The sequence below is a fragment of the Tachypleus tridentatus genome, chromosome 7, assembly GCF_004210375.1.
Source record: "Tachypleus tridentatus isolate NWPU-2018 chromosome 7, ASM421037v1, whole genome shotgun sequence".
In the NCBI taxonomy this organism is placed as follows: domain Eukaryota; kingdom Metazoa; phylum Arthropoda; class Merostomata; order Xiphosura; family Limulidae; genus Tachypleus; species Tachypleus tridentatus.
In genome coordinates this window covers 190,447,677-190,474,412 of record NC_134831.1, presented here as the reverse complement: position 1 = coordinate 190,474,412, position 26,736 = coordinate 190,447,677, and the positions used below count along the sequence as shown (strand labels likewise).

At 32.9% G+C, this 26,736-nt stretch overlaps 1 protein-coding gene across 6 annotated transcripts in view; it reads left to right on the top strand.

The window, feature by feature from the left end:
* Positions 1-2,653: 2,653 nt before the first annotated feature.
* Positions 2,654-26,736, top strand: part of LOC143257539 (uncharacterized) — a 33,710-nt gene continuing 9,627 nt past the window's right edge. Inside the window, exons 1-5 of one of the 6 annotated variants that reach the window (XM_076516351.1) lie at positions 2,654-2,778; positions 10,019-10,116; positions 16,177-17,135; positions 19,698-19,830; positions 23,537-25,033. In XM_076516351.1, the coding sequence (XP_076372466.1) occupies positions 19,762-19,830; positions 23,537-25,033 (1,566 nt within the window). In that variant the 5' untranslated portion in view covers positions 2,654-2,778; positions 10,019-10,116; positions 16,177-17,135; positions 19,698-19,761. The other 5 variants (XM_076516347.1, XM_076516352.1, XM_076516350.1 and 2 more) reach the window with 5 other exon arrangements.

Genomic DNA, 26,736 nt, shown 5'->3' with positions numbered 1-26,736 from the left:
ACCAAGTAGAAGATACACTTCCTAAAGCAGACAATGAACTTGTATTTAGTTATGATTCGTTTACCCGAAAAGTTAGCGTGAAGAAATGTGATGGAGCTTTTATAATATTCGATTTTGTACTATCACTTATACTCCGATTTAATAATCATCATCTTCTAACAGAGCCCCCTTTATTTCCAAATACTGTTAACATGCATGATGAATTTTATTCATTCTGTGCTTACTCATAAATTGTGGAACCTGGTATTGTTGGTGATGCATATGTACCGCTGGTATGAATTGTTGAAGTTAAAGGTGAAGTAGGTTTAAAAATCAAACTTTTCTGACTTCAGAGATTGATATAAAGAATAGTATTGGTCGACCTATCTCACCTGGACAAGGAAGAGTGATTGTAATGCTCCATCTTCACAATCATGAGAGCTCTTTATTGTCAAGAACCGGCCGTCTATGACATATTATGATTACCAAGTGGGAAACGGTTTACAGTATTATGCTGGTAGTCAATGGCAATGAGGACACGAATTAGGAGACGTTTTGAGTAAATTGTTTCGTTTGTTAGAGCATTAGCCTTTGCAGAACAAGTTGTTCAGTCAGACATAGATTTAGCATTAGCTGTCATATGAGGATTTTCTTTTTTTTTTTTTTTTGCCAATGCTGGAAAAGGAGAAGTATAAGGTGCTCAGAATCTACATAATATGAACAACCTGAACTGAACACAGTGCTCTAGATGAGGACCTACAAGTGATGTGAAACAATAATATTCCTTGTGTTGTTGTCAGTGTTTCTATAGATGCTACTCAAAATCATAGACCCTATTGGTAGTTGCAACACACTGTTTACATGCCTCAAGTAATTTTTTATAACAATAAAATAGTTTTCTTCAATTACAGTATTTAAGCGGTTAATCTACGGATCTACAACGCTAAAAGCAGGGGTCGATTCCCCTCGGTGGGCTTAACAGATAGCTCGATGTGGCTTTGCATTAAGAAAACACACACGCACATACAGTATTTAATGAATTCCCGCTTAAATTCTAACAATAATCTGAACTGTGAAACCTTAAAGCATTACCTTATATTTCAGAAAGTTAAGCTTCATCTGCTACATATTGGCCCAATGCATCAAATGATCTAAATCTACCTGTAAGTCTGCAGCATCTTTTATATAGATAGTCATCTTAAAAATCTTAATGTCATCTGCAATACTCTATCTCTAGTAAATAGCTTGTCGGCTAGTACTGCAAAAATTCCTCTCGTCAAAATTGTTCAAATCCGACCAAGTCACAGTGACACCCATAATGTCAAATTCCTCACACTCTGATGACATCATCCTAGCTTTCCTCCCTGAGTCTGACAAACGTGTAGCGTCCTCTAACATCGTGTTACGCAAGAGCTGGGTAACAACTGGATTGACATTTCGTCTTAATGGCAGGATGATTTTGAGAGCCACTGTTCTAATAAAGAGAATGTTAATGTTTCACTAGAAAGTCTCTGGGCCTGGCATGGCCTAGCGCGTTAAGGCGTGCGCTTCGCAATCCGAGGGTCGTGGGTTCGCGCCCGAGTCGCGCCAAACATGCTCGCCCTCCCAGCCGTGGGGGCGTTATAATGTGACGGTCAATCCCACTATTCGTTGGTAAAAGAATAGTCCAAGAGTTGGCGGTGGGTGGTGATGACTAGCTGCCTTCCCTCTAGTCTTACACTACTAAATTAGGGACGGCTAGCACAGATAACCCTTGAGTAGCTTTGTGCGAAATTCCAAAACAAACAAGAAAGTCTCTGTTCTGGTTACAGAATAATAATATTCATGAAATATCTCAGGCTCAAAAGATGTAGGAGTAGGAGAAGGAAGGGTAAGAGAACATGACCACTCGATCATAATTCACTATAAAAAGATTAAACTGAAATCTTTAACAGAGTAACATTGCTCATGTATTGTCTTTAGTTCTAGTGTGATATGTGTAATGCATCATTGGTGAAGTAGGTGTTTTGATTTGTGATATTTCTTTTGGACTCATTTTGTATATATATGTAAATGGGAAATGATGAAGGAGTGTATTTTCAAGATGAAATTTTAAATCTTGACTCAGACTAAAATGGTTATTAAATTGGAATAATTTTAGACAAATTTCTAAATGAATTGTTTTTGGGTTTTTTTAATATCGCACAAAGCTACTCGAGGACTATCTGTGCTAGCCGTCCCTAATTTAGCAGTGTAAGACTAGAGGGAAGGCAGCTAGTCATCACCACCCACCGCCAACTCTTGGGTTATTCTTTTACCAACGAATAGTGAGTGGGATTGACCGCACATTATAATTCCCCCATGGCTGAAAGGGCGAACATGTTTGGTGCGACTGGGATTCGAACCCGCGACCCTCAGATTACGACTCAAACGCCTTAACTCACCTGGCCATGCCGGGCCTGAAAACAGTGTGTTTGTGTGTTTTATTATAGCAAATCTACATGGGACTATCTGCTGAACCCACCGAGGGGAATCGAACCCCTGATTTTAGCGTTGTAAATCCGGAGACATACCACTGTAGTAGCGGGGGGGCATTCTAAATGAGAAGCATCATTATTGAAAAATTTATTAAACAGAAGCCTACCATAAACAGTTTCAGATACATCGATGTCAAGCACGAAATGGTCGTAATAAACAACTATTTGCGTGTTGTTGTTTTTTGTTTTTAATAATATAGATTATTAGTTATGGTGGCATCTAGTGGTAAAAGTATAAAATAAATGAAAGGCAGACGGGAAGGGTTTGATTTCGTATAACAAGGTTAGAATATTTTTTAAGTATTATTTTAAACCTTGTGACGTGTGTTTAATTCATTATACTTTTATATTTTTAAAGGACCTTAAAGCAAGCACTTAAACTTTAATGTATTATTAAGACTCATCCCACAGCGTAATTAATATTTTACTTTTTATTGATATTACTGGTACTCGTAATGTTGTTACTTGTGTTCCTTGACATGACGATTTATGTTTGATTACTTTACTCTTTAAATCTTAGAGTTACTGTACAGCACACTAGTAAATTTCACAAAGATTCGGTAAAGTTTCTATGACTAGGCTGTCAACAAGTATTAGTGTTGTTACTAACTTGTAATACAAGTTGTATTGGGCACAGAGGAAGCTGTGAAACTAGGTAAGGCCTATCTCTTAAATTAATGAGTGTATAAATGTAAGCAAATACTTTTGTATTAAGTATTATAGGTAATGATAAAATACAATTGATTATTGGAGCTGTTTTCAAACCACATGTTTAAGTACTTGTGTTTCTTTATTTTTATTGATTAAAAAGCTGAGCATATTTAAGTGATAAATTTTATTGTAAATTTCAATAACTGGTAAGTTAAACTTGTAGTTTTGTTTCAAACTCAAGGCTTGTTTCATCATATTTTTTGTACACAATAATGTAAATAAATATATAAAATTGAGGTTTAATGAAATCATAGTGTTTCAGAAGAAGTAGGTCTCCCTGAAGTAAACAAGATAATGTTTATTAAATAATTTATAACACAAACAGTATAAAATAAACTTGTCTTAGCTGTCATGGAACAGCCATGTGTCATGTGAAACAAAATCACCTGGTAAAACTAAACCATTTAAAAAGTTAGTTTTATTGTTGATGCATTAAACTGTTATTACCAGGATTTACATTCAAGTACAAGGATGCTCAGTAACAAAAACGTTAAAGCTGTCTGTAGCACTGCCTATATAGGGATGACTTGAATTGTGCATTAAAATGGTATTTTAAATATCTGCTCAATGGATCATAAAAAATTTTATATAGTGTTTCCTTTTATAACATTATCTCTATAATGACTCAATCACAAGTAATGGAAATGTGTTTTTAAATATTATAGTAAACGGTTTGGATTTCTTTTTCAAAAACAAAAACAGTGGTCTTGACCAGTTTTACTGATGTGATATAGTTTCAAACAGAATATCTTTCTTTATAAGTATTATCAATAATTAGTAGTAATTCTCAAAAATTTTTAGGTTAAATTATCATTACTCCTTGAAGTTAGCTTTCTTACGAAATTCGGTATTCTTTTAAAAAATTAAGTACAAGGTGGAACAGAAATTATTAGCCAATAAGTTATAGTTGAAACTTCATTGTATTTAGAACTTGATTATAAATACATTCTTCCTATGTATATTGAAACACTGCATTAAAAAACATCAAGTAAATAATAAAGAAAACATGTTTAAAATAAGAAAGTAAGTGTAGGGATGGCTAATACCAGTTCTTGAAAAGCAGTGCAAACAAAATAATACAGATTGCATGTACATCATCCTCACATAATAGCACAGGCAAGAATTAACATATAGTAATGTATATAAAAGTGTTCAATCACAAATTAGTTTATCCTTTTTTTGTCTGTTATCATTCTGCTATACTTTGCACCTGTGCTGTTATTTACAAAAGATACAAATGCCATCCCTATGATCATGTTTGCATTTTCTTTGAGGGATCAATTTTAGCCATCCCTGTACTTCCATGTTTGAAAAGTTTTTTCTTTTCTTGAAGAGGTGGGTTCTGAAGTTCAGTTAGCATTACAGGCATCAGTTTCTAATATATATATATATATATATATATGGACTTTTGATTATTTAAAAGTATAAATCTCTGAAGAAGAGATTTAAGGGTAGAAATAGTTTTTTTTTTTTTGCACTTTCAGGAGTGTTCCATCAACTAGAAGGAGGAAATAATTAATAGGATCTGGGCTTTAAATGAAAGATTATCAGGGATACACTTAAAGTAATAGGTAAATTGTTTGGAGTTGTGGAATAATTTTGAGGGTAAAGATGAATTATACTCAAGAGATGGGTTATACTTAGGTAAGTAGTAGGATGTTGAAGTAAGTTTTAAAGATATTTATTAAAGATAGAGTAAAATAAACTTGCACAATGGTGAAAGATCTTGGGAACTTCCAAATAAACAGATTGGTAGGATAGCTAGGCTGAAAAGATTTGGAATAGGTTTACAGCGATGTTTCTCAGTCATTTCAACATCTAGAACTAGCTTGCTATCTTTATAAACTGTTGTTACCACTAAAATTTAAGTAGAACATATTAGGATTTAAGTGGGAATATTCTGTTAGTTTTTGTTTGTTTTCATGAAATCTCATGGTTTAGCAAGGTGAATGTGGTAGTCCAGTACTTGAGGAACTGGTTTAGAGCATAACAGATTAAAAATAATTTTAAATATCAATCTATTAAGTTTAGAAATAATCAGAATAGATTAAAGAATAAATTTGTATGCTCTAACTTAACTTCAGGAATATTAAGAAGAAACTGGATGAGATCAAGGCTACAGATGGAATGGATTAATATAATGATATATTCTACAAATAGCAATGGCTTATTTGGTTTTTTTTAATGCTGTCCTTGTATACTCATATTTGTAAAATTAAAAATTTAAGACTACCTTTTATTTTTATGGAAATATTAATTCTACTCTTTTTAAACACCTGTAAAGTATTGACTCTCAACTTCTGCTAAGGGCAACTCATATGTATTACCCTCTTAAAAAAAAAATTAAATGGAGTCTAGCCTATCTTTCTCAAAACCTCAAATGTGGTCTTCATTATTATATTTAGAATGTAATACATATATATCAGGGTAGCCTTATTCTACTGGTCCACTGAAAAATATTTTAACTTTAATAAAACAATAACATTTAATTATAAATAGGTGAATAATGTTACAGGTTTAAAACTACTTAAGATAGACAAATGTAGTTTCAAGTTACAATTTGAAGTCATTCTAGAAAGAAAAAAGGGGTAATTTAGATTTACTGAGATATTTTTTGGCAGTTATGAGGTTGGTAAAATTGACCAATCCCATTTTGAGTTAGGGTAGAGAAAACAACAGATAAGATATAAAGTTTTACTGAAAGAAATGTTTGAAATGTGTTTAGGAGGTTTCAGGGATGTTGGAGGTTTTAGGAGGTTGAATGGAAATATCAGATTTTGGGGATTGGGAAAAGTATTTTTAATCTTAACATGAAAATTACTTTTCACATGGGCTATTCAAAACAAATACTCAATAAATTCATGAACAAATCTTTATCATAGTTTATTAAAAATACTTTATCAAAGGTATGATTTTTTGTATGTGAAAGACTTACAATGTTAACTGAAATAGTGCCAAATTTTATGAATATATATACACTGTGTTGAAAATTATGAGTATTGAATCTATAAAGACTAAATAGAAATAGGTCACTTGGTTGATCAGGCTGACCAAGCCTGTTTCGAGAGAGTTAACAATAGGTGCGCACATAGTGATTATGGTATCTATGGCATAACCTTGGTGGTTATTGTTTACATCATACTGTCACTTAGCAACCTGTCGTGTTTTGTCACCTTGTCGTTCCTTACTCAAGATTTCACATAACATTCATGCTTTGTGCACTCTATAGCAGTATATATTTTACACATTTTTCTATTTTTTGCAACTAGTGCAAACCTTCATGCTGAAATTGCTGTGGGAACTAAAAAAATTTATGTAATAAAAATATATATGTTATAAATTCTTGGATTGTATCTCAGAACAGCTGGTATGGGTATTATTACTTTTATTGATAAGGAGAGAACAATGTTTTGACCTTCCTAGGTCATCTTCAGGTTATTTCAAGTGGGTTTCTGATCATCAAGGGATTCCTGAATTGATTGCTGGCCGTAATAAAAATGTATTTTAACCCCAGCCAACTAGTAACTTGTCAAAGATGTTGCTACTTTCCTGGCTTGTGAATGTAAATATACAAGTATGAGTGACTGTTTGATTCTTGTCAACAAGCAAAGTGAACAGCAACCAGACCAATATGAAATTACTACTGATTCAATTAGTGGTAACATGAAGTTCAGCAAGAAATGTAGCATTTGGTTCTAGAACCTTTGATTTCAGCAAGTCCCAGTCAACCAGTTCTGCAGTTCCCATGCAGACATTTGGCAATCAACAATATTTTGCTTATCATGGTACAGTATTAGTGGCTTCTCTGTCAAGAACAGGTGACATGTTCTTTGTTTTTGCCTTTTTGTGGCAGAGAAGTGCAATCTGCTGGAAATGCAGAACAAAGATAAGCTTTCCAATATTGGTTCTGCTGACTGGAAGAAGGCACTTGAGAAATTTGAAAACCATCACAATACAGCCTGACATCATGAAGCTATTGATTTGGTTGAGAAAATTCCAAGTACTACAAATGATGGGGGGTGAAATAATTAATGGAGGTCTTACAAATCAAAAGGCAGAAAATATAAAGAACTTGGAAGTCATACTTAGCAGTATCTGCTACTGATGTAGACAAGGGTTTGCTTTATATGGTCAATACAAGGCTGTATGGTTTTCACTTTATGGTTTGTAAATTAGGCCTGAAATACTTAATATTTTTGTTAGTCTCCTTTCAGACCCAAATTTGAATGATTTGTTTTTAAGTCAATAAATAATATGCTTTATTTTATCAGCATTTAGTTTTAATTTGTTTTATTGTTAAAATCCCATACACTTAAATTTATTCTATGTATTTAGCACCTACATATTTTTGATAAAATGTCAGAAATAATAATGTAAGTACATAGCTAACTAATAGAATGTATAAATATCAGCATTTTAGCTTGTTTTAAACTAGGAATAACATACTACAATTTTTAAAACTTTTCAATACTTCATCTTTAACGGTCTAAATATATCCTTATTTCTGTAAATAAGCTGGTTAAAAAGTACATAGAATAAATCAGGAACATTGTTTTTTTTTTAATCAGAAATAGTTCAAAACTGTACAAACTATCAAACTTGATATTTACATCTCTCAAGTGCATTAAGGGTTAAATTGGTCTGGGACTAAATTTTTTTTACTGAGCTTATTATGATCATGGCTAAAGACAAGTAAAAAACAAACTATATCTCAAGATTTGTTTTACTTTTGTGGAGATGATGACAAAATAATACCCACAAATTTGCAAGACTCATCTACAAACTAATGAATGATATTAAATGTTTCTTAAATAGAACAAGCAGTTCTCTAACACAGACAAAATTTGAAGTTGAATAACAAAACATGTAGACACACACACTTATATCACACTGATGCTTACATATAGTATGCCCAGCAGTAGTAGTAGATCATGTTATCTGTACTTTGTTAAACTATTGTCTTCCTGGCTGTATGTTTTTAGCAAATATATTTATGATGTGTTTGGTGTTAAGTAATTATAACAAATTAAATAATAGTAAGAACTGTTTTTTGTATGATTCACAAAAGTTGTTGTGTTGGATTTCATACAGTTCTTATGTGAAATTTGTTAAGTAATTTTTCTGTGCACAAAAGTGCCAATGCATTTGTCTCATCATGACATATTTTTCTAGGAGTGTTTTTTGACATTTTTAACATTGTGAATGATCTTTCTTCCAGACAAGTGCTTGATATAAGGCACAGATACATCCTTAAGATTATCAAGATGTTTGGAAACATTGATTTCAGAAATTGGTCACATATCATTCTCAGCTTACTTTGAGTTCTGATGGTTTTTTGATAAACTTTACCTTGTGGAGGGTGCAAGTTGATCAATATCTTCCTCTTCAGGTCCATATAATTGCAAAGGTTCTCTGTAAGCATGGACTCTAAGTTTCATATAAACCAAAATTTCATATGCCACTATTCTGTTGTATAGCGTGACAGTTTGTCAGTTATATTTGAAGTCTTACTATTGAATAGAGGGTGAAAACTACTGACATTCATTTGAGAGTTTTGTTATGAATGACTTGTGAAATTTTCCCAGGATAACACTTGATAATTCTATCATCGTATCTGTTTTTAGTTATTCCAGTTGCAGGCTTTGTAATTCTTAAGCACGCTTTAAAGCTTTGTAAAGTCATTGTCAGTAATGGAAACAAGGACTTGCATCATGGCCTTTGTATTCAATTTTGTAAGGAAGGAATTGCATCTGAATTGATACTTCATCTTGTGTCTGATAACCTTTTTTTATTTTTGAGAATACTAGTTTTTTCAAGCACATCATGTAAGCTTTTCCACAGTCAGCTTCAAGCTGAGAGAAACACAGCTTCTCTACAAAGCAAAAAAATAAACAAGCTTCAGTACAACAGTCAAAAATGCATCCAATATGAAGTGCAAATATGTTGGCATGCAAGTTCAAAGAGAAGAACCCCCAAGCAGACTAAGTTCCTTGCTGTGTTAATTTGCTCAATCTGGTTAGAGAATGCAAGTTCTATTTGATTGCTTGTCAGTAAGAATGTGCAAATTTCACTACAGGGCCATTATCTAGAATGTATCAAAATCATTGTCAGTTGATCCATGTGGAGTTTGTCTGAAGAAGAATCAACAGACATTGAGTAATACTTGTATGTTTTGATTTCTTTGATAACAGTTATGAGAATTTTGTGTAGGATTTCTATAAATCTGCCATAAACAGTTGAGGATAAGTATGAAACCTTTTCTCTTATTTGTACTTTTTTTTTTAATGTGAATCATTCCATGCCAACTCACCCAGGGCTTCCCAGTTCATATAATAGATTTTCTTGAAAAAATTTAAGCAAAAACTTTATTTTGATTTATTCAGCCATGTATTACAGCTTTAGGATTTTGCATGGCTGAATGGACCAAAATGAAGTTTTTGTTTGAATATATTTAAGAAAATATATAACTTGAATTGGGGAAAGTTCTTTTTTCTGGGTGAGTTGGCATGGAATGACTCATATGTTCAGCAAGAAAATGTATCATACTCAGCCAGTAGCTCCAATATATGTAATTGCCATTATGTATTGAACCAACTACTTTATAACTTCCTCTGAATACTAGCTCTCTAGATGAAAAACTTTATGACCGAGAAAATACACTCTAGAACATAGTGCCAATATCTTTTTTATGACTCCATTTGCTGTGTTAAAAGTCTTGTTGAATTTCCTAGTTTTGGTTTTACAAATAGCAAATTTGATGATGCAACTCTGATGCAGCAAGCTTGTTTTATACCAACTAATGTTCTTTGCAGCATGTTTCCAGTCCAAGTAACCAGTAGTTCCTAGTGATGAAGTTCCATTGCTGTTGAAAACAGTTTGTTTGTAACACAGAAGACATTCCCATTCAATGGTGAGTAATAAAGTGGGTCTCTTTTAACCTTCTTTTCCATTCATTTGCTTGGAAGAAAAAAGTCTGAGGATTGGTGTTTATTCTGGTCACCTGGAATTGATTTTGTAGATACACTTTAGCCTGCATCTACATACTGCTCAAACAAAATCTCTCATTTTGTTAAACATTTATGTCTACATATTAATGTTGAATGTAAAGAATAAATTAATATTTTCATTACTATTTCAATAATTGATCTATTTCTGTTATCAGAGGATAGATTCAATTTGATAAAGTTATTGGTCATCAGCATTGATTGTTTTCACATTCACAGTTTTCTTTGGTAGTCATGTTTTTGTCACTTTCTGATTGAAGGCAAGGCCTTGATTTGATATGATGATGTTGATGGTCATCAGAATTCAGAGATTTAGTGCATGCATTATTGTTTCGATTGTCTAGGCTGGCAAATATTTTTGCACTAGAGAACAAGTATCATAAATCAGTTTGCTTCCACGTTTTAGTAATTAAGTTTTCTTTATCTTTCTCTGACTTCAACTTTTCTCAATCTTCCTTTTGTTTGTAATATTTATATAATAGATAAGATGAATGCTTAACCCTATTGCTGCAGGTCATGGGTCAAAGGTCATGTCATACTAGGTACGTTGACTCACATTCAAATTTTTTATTGAACTATGATTTTCTGAATGTATGTCAATAAGTTTGGTATCAAATTGTATATTATAATTCAAACTTTAGTATGATTTATTAATTTAGAAGGAAATATAAAACAAAGAAATTCTTAATATCAATTTTTTTGTCACATGGTGTGTTGAATCTAACATTGGTTCAAATTAGGTGTTTGTGATACAAAGTCTACAGTTTTTATGAATTAAAAACTCATATTACTAATATTGACAAGCCAGAATCTAAAATAACCCCCTATCTCTTCTATTTGCTGAGATAACATTACATTTACTGAACTGAACACAGTGGCCACATCAACCCCTTTCCGTTGTTGAAAGCACTTATGTACACCTTCTGTCTATGACATGTGAATAACCAAGTAAGAGCTCAGAATGTCCCTTGTTTGATTCTCTTGAGTCTTTGCTAAGTACTTATGCTGAAAACCTTTCTTTTCATGGCAGGTTCCAAATGATAAGTCTTCAGTAAGCTTCAAATATATTTTTTTTTGACTCAAATACAACTTAGTTACTAAGCTTGATAAATTATAGTGGAATTCTGTGGTATTGGTAAAGTAATTTATGGTTTTTTGTTACATCAAAAGGTATGTGTAAAACCTAAAAAAAATATTGTATTTACATCCTTTATTTACATTAAAACTTGAATATGATTTCAAGGTACAAGTCCACTAAAACACAGCCAAAACAGGTCACTTTGTAAAGGGTAGTTTGATATTCTTGGGTACTGTAGTATGAGTGCACATGCTCCGTGTCATTGCAACGTATAATTTTAGCCAGGCACAGCTGAAAAAGTCAATAAAAATGATAAATAATTGTAAAGTGTAATGAAATTTAAGTTATTTTAGACTAAACATTTGTGTTTTCATGTTATAATTTGTGGTCAATTCTAGAACATAAAAAAAAGCATAATTTATATTTATTTCCTAGTAGGTTGTTATGGAGGTTATGAGTTCTTCAGATTATGTCAATGTGTAAAGAGATACAGTAGTTAAAATAACCAATAAAATGTAAAGTGTTTCTTTTAAAACATTGATATTTGGAGTTTATAAAGAATTTCACATATGAAGTTTGAAAATGTCTTGATGCATAAAAGTATTTTTAATCTTAAAATCATAATTACTTTGCATATTGGATAGTAAACATTCTGAATGAAAACACTGTATGAGAAAAAACTTTAAATTAAAAATCTTAATATGTGATTTAAATCTCTGATCTTCTGTGCATGAAAGCCTTATAATGTTTACAAAGAACCTGCAAGATGTTGTAAACATATTCTTACATTATCAAAGTTCATAGTGTAATTGTTCTAATGGATACTTTCATGATTGCAAGGTGGATGGATTACACAAGCCTGTTATGGAAGGGTTATTGAGTAATATTTGTGTGCATGTATAATCATACTTACATGTGTGTACAAGAAAGAGAGATACCTTCTGTACTTAACTCAGAAGTTTCATATCTTATACATGGATGACTGCATTCTATACCCTACAATTAATGATCCTTAAGTTGTTAATGAATTACGTACAACTAATAAGAGAGTCAGTTCTGACCCACAAGTAATTTTGGATTTTTTGTAGGAGAACAATTTTCAAATTCTGTTCAAGAAACACATAATTGATATGATATCCTAACTATTGTTACTTGCCTTGTTAATAATGATTGAGCTGTTGTTTTTTTCTTGAACAAAACCTGAAGCCTTATAGAATGAAGAATCAAAATATATATATATATATATATATATATATATATCTTCAGTCTAGCATAGTAACTTAGGTCTGGTTGTACTCTAGACTTATTGCTTAGTTATCCGAGAAGAAACATTTTGGGCATGAGTCATGAGGGAGGATCCTGGCTGACAGCATAATGAAAATGTACAATGAAGAGATTTTGATCAGCAGAGGTCTTTCATTCAGTTATGGTGATGAGGCAAATCAGATCTCTGGGCTCTACATTGAAAGAAAGGCCTACCCACATTGCACAAAAACTCTTTCTTCAAAAAAAAGTAGATATGGCCAAATGACTTTTTATTAAGTTTTTGTTTAATCACAGGCCTTTTTTGAGCCCAGTGTTGTGGGCACAGTTCTAGTATCCCTCACCTTAATCCATTGTTGTTCCCCCACCTCAATTTCATGATTCACTTTGGAAAACATGTAATGTTCAGTATTCATATTTTCGTACACTTGATTTAAACAATTCTTGGTAATTAGTAATTGATTATATCCAATATCCAACTTGCTAACATATGTTAAGACTGGTATTTATGATGTCTGAATACTAAACTGAGTGTAATTCAATGAAATAATTGTCCTAACAGCATTTGATAATTTATGTCATTTGTTTGATTATGTTGATCTAAATGCAAGTTTTTGTTTGGTAACTGATACATTTTTGCAAGGTGGACAACATTTATGTCAATTAAATTAATGTGTACTACCTCATTTGTCTGAGCAGGTTCAGGAGAAAGCTACTCTCACATTTATAACTAACATCTATACAGAAAACAAATTAAGATAAATATTTTTAACAGTCTCAATAAAAATCCTCTTAGAGTTCAGAGTCTTATATTTCACACTAATCTTAATGTGTCTGTTAAGAGGTATATCATTTCCCACTGGTAATTTTCCAGGAGACTTTTTATTCTGTAGTATGATTCATTGGGTAGGTTGAATGATAAGAAAATAAAAGTTTATTTGAAATTTTATTAATATATGCAGTAAAATAATTCCAAATTGTTGGTTGTTTGTTGTGCTGCAATCTCATCTTGTATCTAGCTTGACAGATTATGCAACTTCAAGCTGGTTTAAATCAGTGCCTATTGTGGTTGATGTGACATTGATTTTCTTATGATGGCTAGTATTGTCTGTACATGCAGATTTTTCCCTTCCTACCACAGTTTATTAGCTCTTTAAGAAAATACTGCATATTTTTAACATAAATCCTTTTACAGTCTGCAGCTCTGTCCTTCTCAATATATAGTTTGCTGTATGCAGTGCTGTGAAGGAACTTTCTCAACTGGATTTGGATGGTTTCTTTTTAGATCTTACTGAAATATTCACTTGATTCAGACATCCTCAGTTGGTGTCCATTTTGAATTTATCAGAGATGACATATTCCCTTAATGGTGTTATAAAACTATCATTGATTAGAGGACAAATGGTAAACTTTTGAAATGCTTGCTGAATCATAGTAGAACAGTCCATATCCATGATGTGGTTTTTCCTTATTGATCTGGATGCATCAGTTTCTGGGAGTTTTTATCTTCAATTTTTTTGGTTAGATCATGCATCTACAAGCATGATAAAAACATGTTGATCTTTCTCACCTGATCTGCTTATATCCCTAGCATGGCACCAATATTTTATGTAACTTGTGCTGTGGGATATTCTTCAGTAAAAAATTATATACAAATAAATTACAACTCTAATAAACATAAGAATGCTAAGATCTAGGTGGCAGTGAACCACTGATGTTTAAAAGAGTAGAAACTGAATTACTTCAATGTATGAATTACTAAATTTATTTATTTTGTGAAAAGTGAAGTTTGATAATGAACTGTAGGGCTGTGGCAACAATAATAAATATCCTTAATAAATACTTCAGGATTATACATATTTAATCTTCATCAAATTTATGACAGTAATGAAGGGAACACTTTAGTATAATGACTATAAATGATCTGATAACTTGGATAAGACTGATTTATCAAATCCTGGTTCAAATACATGCAAGAGACAGTCAGGAGACAAAGAAATTGTTTCTATAAGTTTAGCCAATGAAACACTTTGTCCTCATGGGAAGGTGGAGATCACTTTCCACTCATTTTTATTCCAATAGTACTCTAAGAAAAAAGTGATAATTTAAGGCTCAAGTACTGTGGAGAAATGTTGCTATCTGAAGGCCTAAGTTTACCATTATCTGAGCGCTCTTATAGATAACTAAATTCTTAAAATTCTATAGAAATAAAGTTATAGAAAGTTTGAAATCTGAAGTAAAATATATTCAAAATATAGTTAGGTTGTTACAAAAATAATCCATATGTAGATTTAATGTAATCTATTATGTGTAATATATGTTTTATAATTCAGATTTTTGTTTATAAATTTAGTAGATTATTTTGTCTGCTTTACCTTTGATTTACTATTAAGTACCTGTATGACTGGGTTCTTTTTATGGTAGTAGTTTAATTACTGTCATTTAGTAGAAGTTTGAAAATTACTCTGTGTGCATTCCAAGTTAAATTTAAATAACAATTTAACAATGAAAATCATGATAAATTCATAAAATCATTGCAAACTTATGATATTGGCTATTTAAGAAAGATTTTGAAAATAGATCTTAAAATGCTTTTTTGGACCAAATTAAAATGTGTAAAGTTGTTTTTTGTAAATAAAACCATTATTATTTAGTTTTTATAAGAGAACATAAAGGAAATAAAAATAGTTGTGTAATGTTCTGGCAATAATTGTAATTTTTTCAGTTATTTTGAAATGCTTTGTGATGTACATATATACTGTTAAGTAAGCACAGTTATAATGTTTAAATTGATTTCAATAGTTTATCAGATACAATAATTAGATATTAAATTATTTTTATTTATTTATTTGTTTATATACACAGTTTTAAGTATTTTAGTTCCGTACAAAGCATTATATAGTTTTAAGGGTCTTTTATAACTAAAGATTTCTTTAAACTTGTACCAGTATTGTGAGTTATTTTGTCACAATTTAAGTTTGTTAAAATGGTTACTTAATCTCACTGGAGAATGCATTATTGGATAGTGGTTATCTGTTAATAAGATTTTCTGTGAAGAAAGTGCAGCAGTTGTTTGATGGTAGTTGAAGTAGAGGCACCATTTCAAGATAACCATTATCTACTGTGTCAAGTCACAGTCTAGGAGGATTACAGGTACAAAACTTGTAGTGATTCTTGTTTTCAGCTGAAAATGTAACTATATGTAATACTAGGTATATTAGTAGAGCATATTGCAATAATCATTTGTGCCAGTGAGAAGTAGCAATTGCAGATATTAACCAGCATCAGGAGAGTATGATATGGTAGGTGCTGTCTGTGTTATTCACATACATAACATATATGGTAATTTTTATTTCTTCAAGTTTATTAATTTTAAATGATAGGTATTAAAATTTTGAGTGTCAGTATGTTTTACTCAAAATTAATGTTGTGAAAAAATGTGATGGTGGGGAAAACCCTATATTGATTGAAAATATCAGTTTCTTAAAGCTTAAGAGCAATGCTTCATTTTAAATTTGTTACAAAAGTGTATAAAGTTTGTTTTGAAGCACATGGATAAGAAATAATAAGATATTTTTTGGGTGATATGTGAAAGAATTATATATAATTTTTTTTTTTGTAACAGGATGCATGTGATCCTTAGGAGTTGATAATACAGTCATCTTGAAAAAACATCTGTTAATGTGTCATCTGGTTTCTGAAGAGGGTGAAGGACATTTTGTTTTATTTTCATTTGGTAGTCATAGTCATCCTACATCATCATAACTTCAGGTCTTGAAAGCTCATGTTGTTGTACATGATTTAAAATATTAATAAAATTACTGATAATTTGTTTAAAGATTGTGAAAAATAAAATAAAAACATATAACAGAAATATAAATGTAAATATGTCTTCTGGATCTTTAATTTTGTGTTATATTGGATGGTAGAAGACAAAAGAAAAACTTGTCAAAATAATTAAGTGCAAGCATGGACAATAGATGAAATTAATTGTTATTGCATGTATAATTTAGTACTGTTGTTCTTCAAACACTGTAAGCCATCACAGCTACAGAGACTGTTTAGCAGGAAGTTGAATATTGTTTCTGTGCATTTGAGCCAACGAAAAATTTATCAGAAAGTCCAAAAAGTAGTGTTTGATGGTCAATACCATTGTCTTTTGTTAATCAGCTGTCTCTATGATGCTGACACCATCATACTTTCCAGTACTTCTAAACCATTTCAAGATACAGTCAAGTTGACTTGCCCCAAAGCCTATGACTGGTTAAATATAGAGTTATTTCTCTATAAACCTTGGAGTCCAGGCAAGTAGAAGAGGGGGCAAGAGCCTGCTGTGCCCCTGAATTGCTGCACAGAAGGAGGCGGGCAGAGGAAGGTGCAAGAGGCTGTTGTGCTCCTGGAATGCTGAGAAGAATGGGTGCAGCAATAAGTAGCTTCTTCCAGACAGGAGGCCACCTTCTTTCTTCTGGTACTTCTGAAGCTACTCGACAAGTTCTTCTAGAAATTCTGGAGGAGCTCCGAGAAGTTCATCCATCTGATATTGATTGGATTGGAATCGAAGCTCGTTTGTCACAAATACCAAAGGTACAAATATTGATTGTGTCAGTGATAGATAGTGTAGCTTTTCTAATGTAAACAAATATTGATTGTGTCAGTGATAGATAGTGTAGCTTTTCTAATGTAAACTTTTATTTGTAATAAGTGTATTGATAATAAGTTCTGTGTTCTTTCAAATCTAAAATGTTTTCAAAATTGAAATGTTATTTTTTATGGTATATATGTATATCACAGTTTCTTGAAAGCATTTTCTTAATTATACTCGTATTGTAGATATAAATGTATATGCAGTTAATAATAATATGCACCGCTTAATAATGCAAGGTCTTGTATTATATAATATTTCTTGAAGTAAAAGGTAAACAATGATGTTAGGGTGTTAGTGCAGACAAAGAGATGAAGTGAGCTTTTTTTTTTTTCTTCTTAAAATATGAAAAAAACATTGAGGTCATCCCATTTTGTACTGACACTACTCCCAACTATACATAAGCCTACTATCATGCTAGAAAATGTAGCACTGCTTTAGCTGTGTCAAAGTTCTTCATTTCTTAAACTAACCTTAAGAATTGTTTGAGGAAACATTATTTGGTGTTGTACAGCTGACGTAATGAATGAGTATAATTACTGTAGATGTGTTTTTCTTTCTACTTCTGAATATTCATTACTTCAACAATATCTTGCCACCCCTCATAAAGAGATTTCTCAACTCATACTGTCAGCACATATTCACTAATAGCCTTGATACTCCCACTTAGTTTTGCATACAAACATATAAATGATTATGCAGCAAACCTCTCTGATAATTTGCTCTATCACAGTTTTCATCAGCCAGGAAGTTTTCAGTTTCATCAACCTTTTTCTCCCTCCTAAATATGCCTATTGGTTGTATGTCATTTTGGGGCCCTTTTTTTTCTCTTTTGTGGATTTGATTATTCAGGTATGTGATGTCTAACCCTTATCTCTCATTTTCTGTGTTCTACCTATGCTCTTTTTGGAGACAAGCCTGCTTGATTTTAGTGTTTTCACCTTCCATAGATATTGGGATTTATTTAAGTCATTTTTGGGAAACATTTGAGGGTTGGAATGTCTTGATCCCCATGTACTATGGATATTCATGCTTTCAGTTATCATTGTTTCAACTTCATTATTAGGTCTCAAAGCATTAGTGTCAATTCTCTCTTAAGTGGGTGTTGGAGCTGATTGAGGCCAGACTTCTTCAATTTGCTCTCATTTGGAGGCCATAGGCAGTCAGTCCATGGGTTCTGAAAGTTGTTTCAGTAAGTTTTGTTCTTTATGTATGTTCATCTCTTCCAATACCTCACTTTCCCATTTCCTTCTCTTCCTCCTTGTATTCCCATTGTTTGCCCACCTGATTCATTCTAGGGGACTGTGTTTCCACATTTCTGTGGACATATGACTGCTTCTGATTTCTTTACAAGATGACTTGTTTCTATGTCCTCAATTTCTTCTTCAAGACACTGTCATGGTGAGTTGTTTTGACAGAATGGAGCAATTGTTTCTCTAATTTGCATCATATTTTGGCTCATTTTGGGGTGTTTTTGCACCCCTTCCTCCATTGGGACCTATATGCTGTACTTTCTTGTGAGAAATGGGAAGTCTGATATGCTGCATCTCATTCTATCCTTTTCTATTTGTGCAAGAGGCTTTCTCCCTTTTGGGAGATGTGGGATTCTTTCAAAACCTTAATTCCTCTTGGTTACACCCTACTGAGTCATCTTCATTGCATTTTGATAGACCAATGGAGCCTTGTTTAGAATTCCTTAAGTGCTTCTTTTACCCCTCTCCTTCCTTACAGACCACATTTGACTGGTAGTTGAATCTCAGCAATACTACTGTTGGTGTTCCTCTTCTTCTGGAATACCACCTTTTATGGATGCTTTTTTTTCTGGTTAGCGAGATGTTTCTTGACACTTAGGAGGTTTTAGGTTGATGGTCTTTTTTTTTAGTCTTTTCTCTTTATCAGTATTGGAATGTCCTGCTGTTCTTTGGACTTTCTTTCACTTCCTGTGGGCTTCTAGAGGCCAGATGGTGATGGTTATCTATAATGTTTCTGTGGTAGTCTTATACATCATTTGTAGTACCTGTTTGTGCTCTTGGTGTGTAAATATTGTTTTTCTGATGTGTTTATGATGGATGGATGTTTGCCACATTTTTATTTTCATCTTTCTCATTGTTTCTTTATGCCCAAGACTTCAGATGCTTCAGAGGGTAGTTCTCCCTACCTCCTTTTCTTACCTTTAACTGTTCCAATTCCATCTGCTTCCTTTATGCAGTCAGGGCTTTTTGATGGTGTGTGAAATGTTGTGTTACATACATGTTCTCAAGTCTGTTTCTTTCTTCCATGAAATACCTTCCTGTGACTTTTTTCTCATTACCTTTCTGGGTGTAATTTACCAGTTAATTCACATGGCATTTTTCTTCCCTTTCTTCTTATGATTGCCACCTTTTTTAATGTTTCCTTCCCTTCAGGTCTGTGACCTTACTCTAATTGCACATTCCATCCTTGGATATCATCAGTGCTGTAATTGTTTATCTGTGGGTAATAGGTACTTTTTTTTTTCTTTGTAGGAAACTTTATTGCCTATTGACCAGGTATACTTGATCTTATATCCACACTGTTTGACCACATACCATGCTAGATGACCGTGACAGTGAAGCTCTTCCTACTGCTGACTTGCTGTACAATTCTAAATGCCTCCAGGTAATCTTTGATCATCTCCATCAGAGTGTCTTCTATGCATCAAAATACAATATCATAAATGTCACATATTCATGTTATACACTCTGTTAAGATGGGGTGTTCTACAGGACTGCTCCTAAGTATCTCTCAATAGAGTGTTACTTTATAAATACGTTTCTTCCAGACTGTATGCTCATGGACTGACATGAGTAAAGCAAACAGGGATTACTACCCATATCTGATGTATAATTTCAGATGCTGCTAGGTGTTGGATGAAGCTCTCCACTATATATTGCAGTTAGCCCCTTTAACTAAGGCATCATTCTTCATACTGTCTGCCAGATGTTGTTTCCTTAAGATTGGGAGTTGGTTGGAGATTGTCCAGCAACATATGTTTGGCTGGTTTCTTCCTCCTATGGTGGACTAGACAATAAATTTCCAATGCTGCCAGACCTTGGACTGGAGATGCAACCCCAAACTGTAGTAATTTTTCCTAACATCATATGAATGTCAGTTTCCACTGGATTGGGTGTTGATTGTAGCTGGATGATATCCATGACTTTCTGCTTTGGTGTGGCTGTGTACTCACTCCTCTTTCTATGAATTGGACAAAATTCCCATTGCTACTGGAGATGAACACCTGCCTGGGTTCTCCTCCTTCCAGTTATCTACCATGTGTCAGTTTCTGGTTGATCTGGTGTTGGTGATGCACGATCTAGAGATGGGTTCTCATTCCAGGAGCTACTGTTAGAGCCATATCCATTTTTGAGGTGAAAGCTAGAGGGTCCTCTCCCTATTGCATACCTTATATACATTTCCAGATGCCCTCATATGTTGGTTGAGGTCAAACTCCCATTTACAGTCTATCATGCTTTAGACACTCTACATCAGTAGGTCTCATTATTTCTGTAAATTTTTATCATTTGACCCCTCCATATTTTTTCTCTTTTTGGTTACACGTTACTAAACTTAGAAGTGAGAAGAAGTAAGATATCATATTGGAAGTTAATATGTTCCTAAACTGAAAAAACTATTTTCATTATATAGATACTTGCCTCTCTTCGTTTTCTCACCCATCTTTCCAACTTCTGGTCTGGTTTGCTGTAATTTGATCAGTCTTGAAGATTAGAGAAGGAGATAGTTATGGTAGGGATAGTCTTGCACTCCTATTGGTAGAGGATTGCTCATAATTATTTACATATTAATATGCAGCAAAAAATGGGAGTATAATGCTAGTGATGAAGAAACATGTGCACTAGTAGAGGGCATTATAAGTTGAAGCTTTTTGTGAGAGGAGGTATTTATCAGAAATACATTTTTTAGTTCAGGAAAATGTTAACTTTAATTCAGAGATTAAGACTGAAGACTAATATCTAATATTGTACATTTTATTTCTGATAGTTTAAAAAAGAAAAGGATTTATCAAACATGTGCAAAATTGAATGATTCAGATGTTCAGAAAACTGTTTTTCTTGGAATGCATTTCTTATTATGCAGAATATTTATTGTGAGGAAGGCTTTCATGTGGGTGAGCCTCAAGAAAATTTTGCCAACACAGTGCCATGTTCCCAAAGTTATTTATATAGTAGTTATTTACATAACATTTGACAAATTTTTTATTCTCATGAGATAAATTTTCATATTTCAGCTTGTTTTGTTTTTAAGACATTTTCAGGTACAAATATTTAGGATTAAGTTATTTCTTAATCCTAAACCACTGTACATCAAAATCTATCATTTGTTACACATTTCATGCAATGTTGCATATATGATACATTTTGAACCACAGCAGCTTTCTTTCTGTGTGTTTTAACAAAACTGCTAAAACTAAATGGATTATTTTTTTCCTTAAAAATAGTTCTTACATGCTCACTGATAAAGCAAGTAAAGATCTTTGTCACATTCTGTGATAGATAATATATAATTCAGTAAGAACAAATTTATACCAAGCACAAAAAAAATAGTGCATCTCTTATTGGCAAGAAAACTTGTGATGATACAAGATGACATTTTTGCAAAGATTAAAATGATTTATAAATTGAAAATGTGTTATAAGAAACTTGAGGATCATGGTACTATGAAAAAGCTTTAAATTGCATGCATTTCAGAATTGGTTTAGTTCATTATCAGTGTAAAAAAGTTAAGAAATGATTAACACATTTATAGATATGATAAACACTGTAAGCTTTTAACAAAAACTTATAAAGTATGTGTTAAAATGATTAATATGTTTGTAATTTACAGTACATGTTGGAAGAAGCTGTAGGAACACAAATACATGCTAAGAAATCAATAAATCAAAATGTTAATGCTTGCTATACTATGCAGTATTTAAGCAGCATTTAATGATAGCCATACATTTGCTTTCCCTCTCTCTATTGCTTTCTTTTTAGCTAGTGCAGGCCTCAACAATTATTGGGTCTATGGGCCAGTTCTGATATAGAAATGTGAATTTATGTAGAAATTAGCTCAAGGCTAGTGAAATGCAAATCATCAGGGAGATGCATGAGGAAAATAGCCTTTATGTGTGGAGCTGAGTATCTATAAGAAATATATTTTCATGTTAGAAAATTATCTTAGTTGATAGTTCACATGAGATATGCTTGTAATATTGGTATAAACTAACAGGGAAAAAACCAGAAAATCTTGCATCTTTCAACAACCACCAGTCATAATTTTCAAGGATTTGCCAAATGTAAAATGTGAAATGTGAAGATCAAAGCAACATAATTTTGCTATCCCATGTGTCTATTTTTGAGATAGTTACTTTATCTTGGTCAGTTTAAATTAATTTCTAATGTGTGTTGAACTAATTATTTTTCATCACACTTATTTCGTGTAATAATTTCGCCCATCTAAATATTGTGTGCTTATTACCAGATATTTTGGAAAACCTTTATTAGATGTCCATGTATTTTGAAGATTTATCAAGTTTTGATTAATTTCAACTATAATTGAAATCTCTCTTAAATAGTCTTTTAGTTAAATACATTTTTTTTCCTCTATCTTTTTTTACAATGTCTCTGAAATTTGTGAATTATAATTTCACAAAACATGTACATCACTAAAGATGTTTATTACAGTTATATGAAAATATTCTTGATTTTCATTTAAAGGTGGCATGCTCACAATTTTCTTTGATTGCTTTTACCAACGATGTTTTTAAAGAATTTCATTCAAAAGAAGAATAATTCTTTTGGCTCAGTGATATATGTGGTTTAAATTTAATTGAAATGTGTTTCTGTATTTCATAATGCTCACTAGATTTCATAATGCCTCTTCATTTTCAACAGAACAAAATTTGTGTATACATAATGAAGTTTGTTTTATTGATGAAAATTGTTCTGTGAACTTGTACAAACAACTTAAGGGAATTTAATTTTTGTGTAGAGCGAAACCCTTATTTTGTAAATATATTTGACAGTGTTCGACTTTGTTTGTCATTTTAATAGTATATTTAGGTAGTGCACTTCTTCATACCTCATCTTATGCACACTTACTCTAGTTCTTCTCAGTGATAACAAAAAGTTTAAAATATCAAGATTTGAATGAGCTTTATATGAGTTTGATTACTTATTATTTCTAGCTTTTTCTGAAAAAAGTTGGCTATTGTATTTTACTTATTTTTATAACAAAAATACCTATTTCATTAAACAAATGGCTGAATGTGTAGCATACTCATTTATATAGTGTAAAATTCATACATTAAAAAGATTCCTTTTTTCAGGGAGAAAACATTTTGTCAGTCACAGGGCCAGATGGGTACAACCTTCTTCAGCGAGCTGTTGGCCTACACCGTGTGGAGCTGGTTAAATGGATATTAAACAGAGGATGTGATGTGAACCGTGGAGTATGCAGTTTTCCCTTACATATAGCAGCACTTCATGGTTCTGTAGAAATTGTAGAGTTGCTTCTGAAACATGGAGCAAGAATAGACCTTGAAGCTCGCATGTGTTTTCCTGGCCCCCATAATGTAAACTGTGAACTTCGAAATGTACTCTTGCATGGTTCTGTGTTTGCTGACCATTCATCAGATAGGCTACAGTCTGCAGAATATTTTGCCATAGATGGTGATCATTATGCTGTATTAGACATGCTTGCTTCTCAAGGAGAGGATACATGGCTACCATGGCAACAAAAACGACCCTTATTGCATTTATCTTGTGAAAGGGGTGCCTATATGTGTGCTACTAATTTAGTGAATGATCGTCACGAGGAGATCAATCAGTGTTATGATGAGTATTATCCTATCCATCAAGCTGCTTTGCAAGATTTGTCTTTTTTGTGCCTGCTTCTTGACAATGGAGCAGATGTCACTGTTAGAACTTCTACCCAGCAGATGACAGTGCTACATGTTCTTTTGTTATTGGGCAAGAAATCTGCAGAGGAAACCTTAGCTACTATTAAAGTTCTGTTGGAAAGAGGTTGTAGGGAGTTGATAAATGAGCCTGATAGTCTAGGAAATACACCCTTACATGCACTTATTGTGAGGTATGCTTTAGAAGAATCCAGATATGGTTATGATCATGAACCTCAACCTTGGAATAAGTGGGATATGCTTCACATGGTTAGGTTTCTCATCCGAAATGGATGTAGTCTGAGCATTAATCACCAGGGAAACAGTGCTCTTGCATGTGTTCTTCGACATGTTAGAGACTGGGAGTTTAGATATGAACTCCTAGATATGTTGCTCCAGCATGGGGGAAATCCTAATTGTGTGGGAAGGGATGGCTCTGCACCTCTTATGGTGTGCCTTGTGCCATTAATTAACAAAGATCCTCTTCATTGTCTTACTCATACTAAAAAAGTATTCTATCTGAACTCGGTGCGTCTCCTATGTAAGTATGGTGCTAACCCTAACTGCACTTCTCGTAGTAACTTGACTCCTCTTCATGTCCTAGTCTTCACTGCCAGTGAGTATATTACTTTGAATCGAGAAGAGGATAAAGCCAATGCTTTTGCCTTCATTCGTCAGCTGTTAGTAGTTCTCTTGCAACATGGGCTAGATCCTAATGTGCGGTTTTCACAAAGAACTCAACACATTCTTCTAGCTTTGATGGACATGGTCCAGAATGCTCGCATGCCTGTGGACCTGAATTATGTTTATGATCTGACATTGACACTATTACAGTATGGAGCAAATCCAAATATAAGTATCTCCAGCACTGAACCAATGATATGTCACTCTCAAAGTTCTGTCTTCCTGAAAAAATCATCCAACCAAGTAAGAACAGCTTACTTTATTTTTTTTCAACTGTTTCTATTTTCAAAGGAACAAGTTTAAATTATTTCACTAATGGTACTTTAATATTTGCTTCTTGTTTCTATTTCGTAGCAAAACTGGAATTAGACTTTTCCAGTTGATGTTACTGTGCATGTGATATAGTTCATGACATATTCCTGTAAAAGCTTTGTTGCAGTGTAGATGAAATGCATTTTAATTGCCAGTTTGACTAAAAAAAAGTATTACTTTTTTACTGGCTGAAAAATTAACATTAATATACAGAATTCTAATTTCTGAAACAGTACATTCCCTCTTCACACAGCATTGTTATATTTAACATGCATCTGCTCAAGATATTTGCATACCACTGGCTTTCAGCTAACTCCCACCTACTTTCATGTGTTTAACATGAACTACACTGGTATATGATGGCATCATCATGTAACAAGTCTTTCACCACCCTTATACATTAAATCTCACTACTTTACCTTCTGATTGAAACTCCTCATGGTTCTGCAGAGCAGTGTTTTCTGGAAAGGTTTATTCTCTTTTTATTCCATTGATTCACAATTTCTTGATGACAAGAAACCCACTTGAAATAAAAATGTATCTCAGAATGGCTGGTGTAGGTATTAACACTTTTATTGATAAGGAGAAAACGTTTCAACCTTCCTAGGTCATCTTCAGGTTAAGAAAGAGTTTGCAAGTAACCATTGCTGGACACATGTCTTTGGGACGAGAGTATAAATGGGTATGGGGTTGTAAGAGGCGTTGCAGTTGGATGTTAGGTTATTAATTAGTATCCTTTATATTGGTTTTAGTTGCTGTATAAATAGGGCTTCTTTGACTTTGCATTTGTTTAAAATCAAAGAAGCCCTACTTATACAGCAACTAAAACCAAAATTAAACCAATACAAAGGAACACCTTTATGCCTAAACTGATTAATAACCTAACATCCAACTGCAACACCTCCTACTAATACCCATACCAACTATTCTAAGATGTATTTTGATTCACAATTTGTTTTCCATTCAGTACTTCCTTACTTGTTTCCTCCTCTGGTGAATCTGGTTGCTCTCTTACCAAATACGTCTCCCACAACTGCTATTTGTAATAATCCTTGGGTTTCATTTCTTTGCACAGAGGTTTTTTGTGGTATTTCTAACACATTGGAGGCCTAGACTATGAAGATATGGTTTTGTGATCACTCATTACAATTTTCTGGCAGTTGGTCTGGCGGGGATCTGGGCACTTCTCCTGGTCTCTTGAGTGCAATTTCTTCACACACCTTCTTTTTCAAGTGAAGTGTGGGAGATATTTCCATTTACCAGTTCCTACCTGTTGGAGTCGCAGACCTTGAAAACTCCTCACCATTTGCGCTTAGTGCAGTATAGTGAGAAGTAGGTGTAATAGATTTACCATTATAGTTTTAGTACATAAGCTTGTTTCATTATAGTTTTCTTTTTTTCAACTGATGTATATTGTTGACTATATACAGATTAATTCCTTCCTCTTCTCAAAATTTGTAGAAGGTTCTTGAATCAACAATGTACTAGGTGTGTTTGTAATATTAGCGAATTGATGATATTGTCTCAAACTTTTCTGAATGTTCTAGAGTCTACCCTGACTGATATGTAAAAACTAATGTGCCAAGAGACAAGATTAGTGTTATTGAACAGCTACAATCAGTATGCTATAGGCC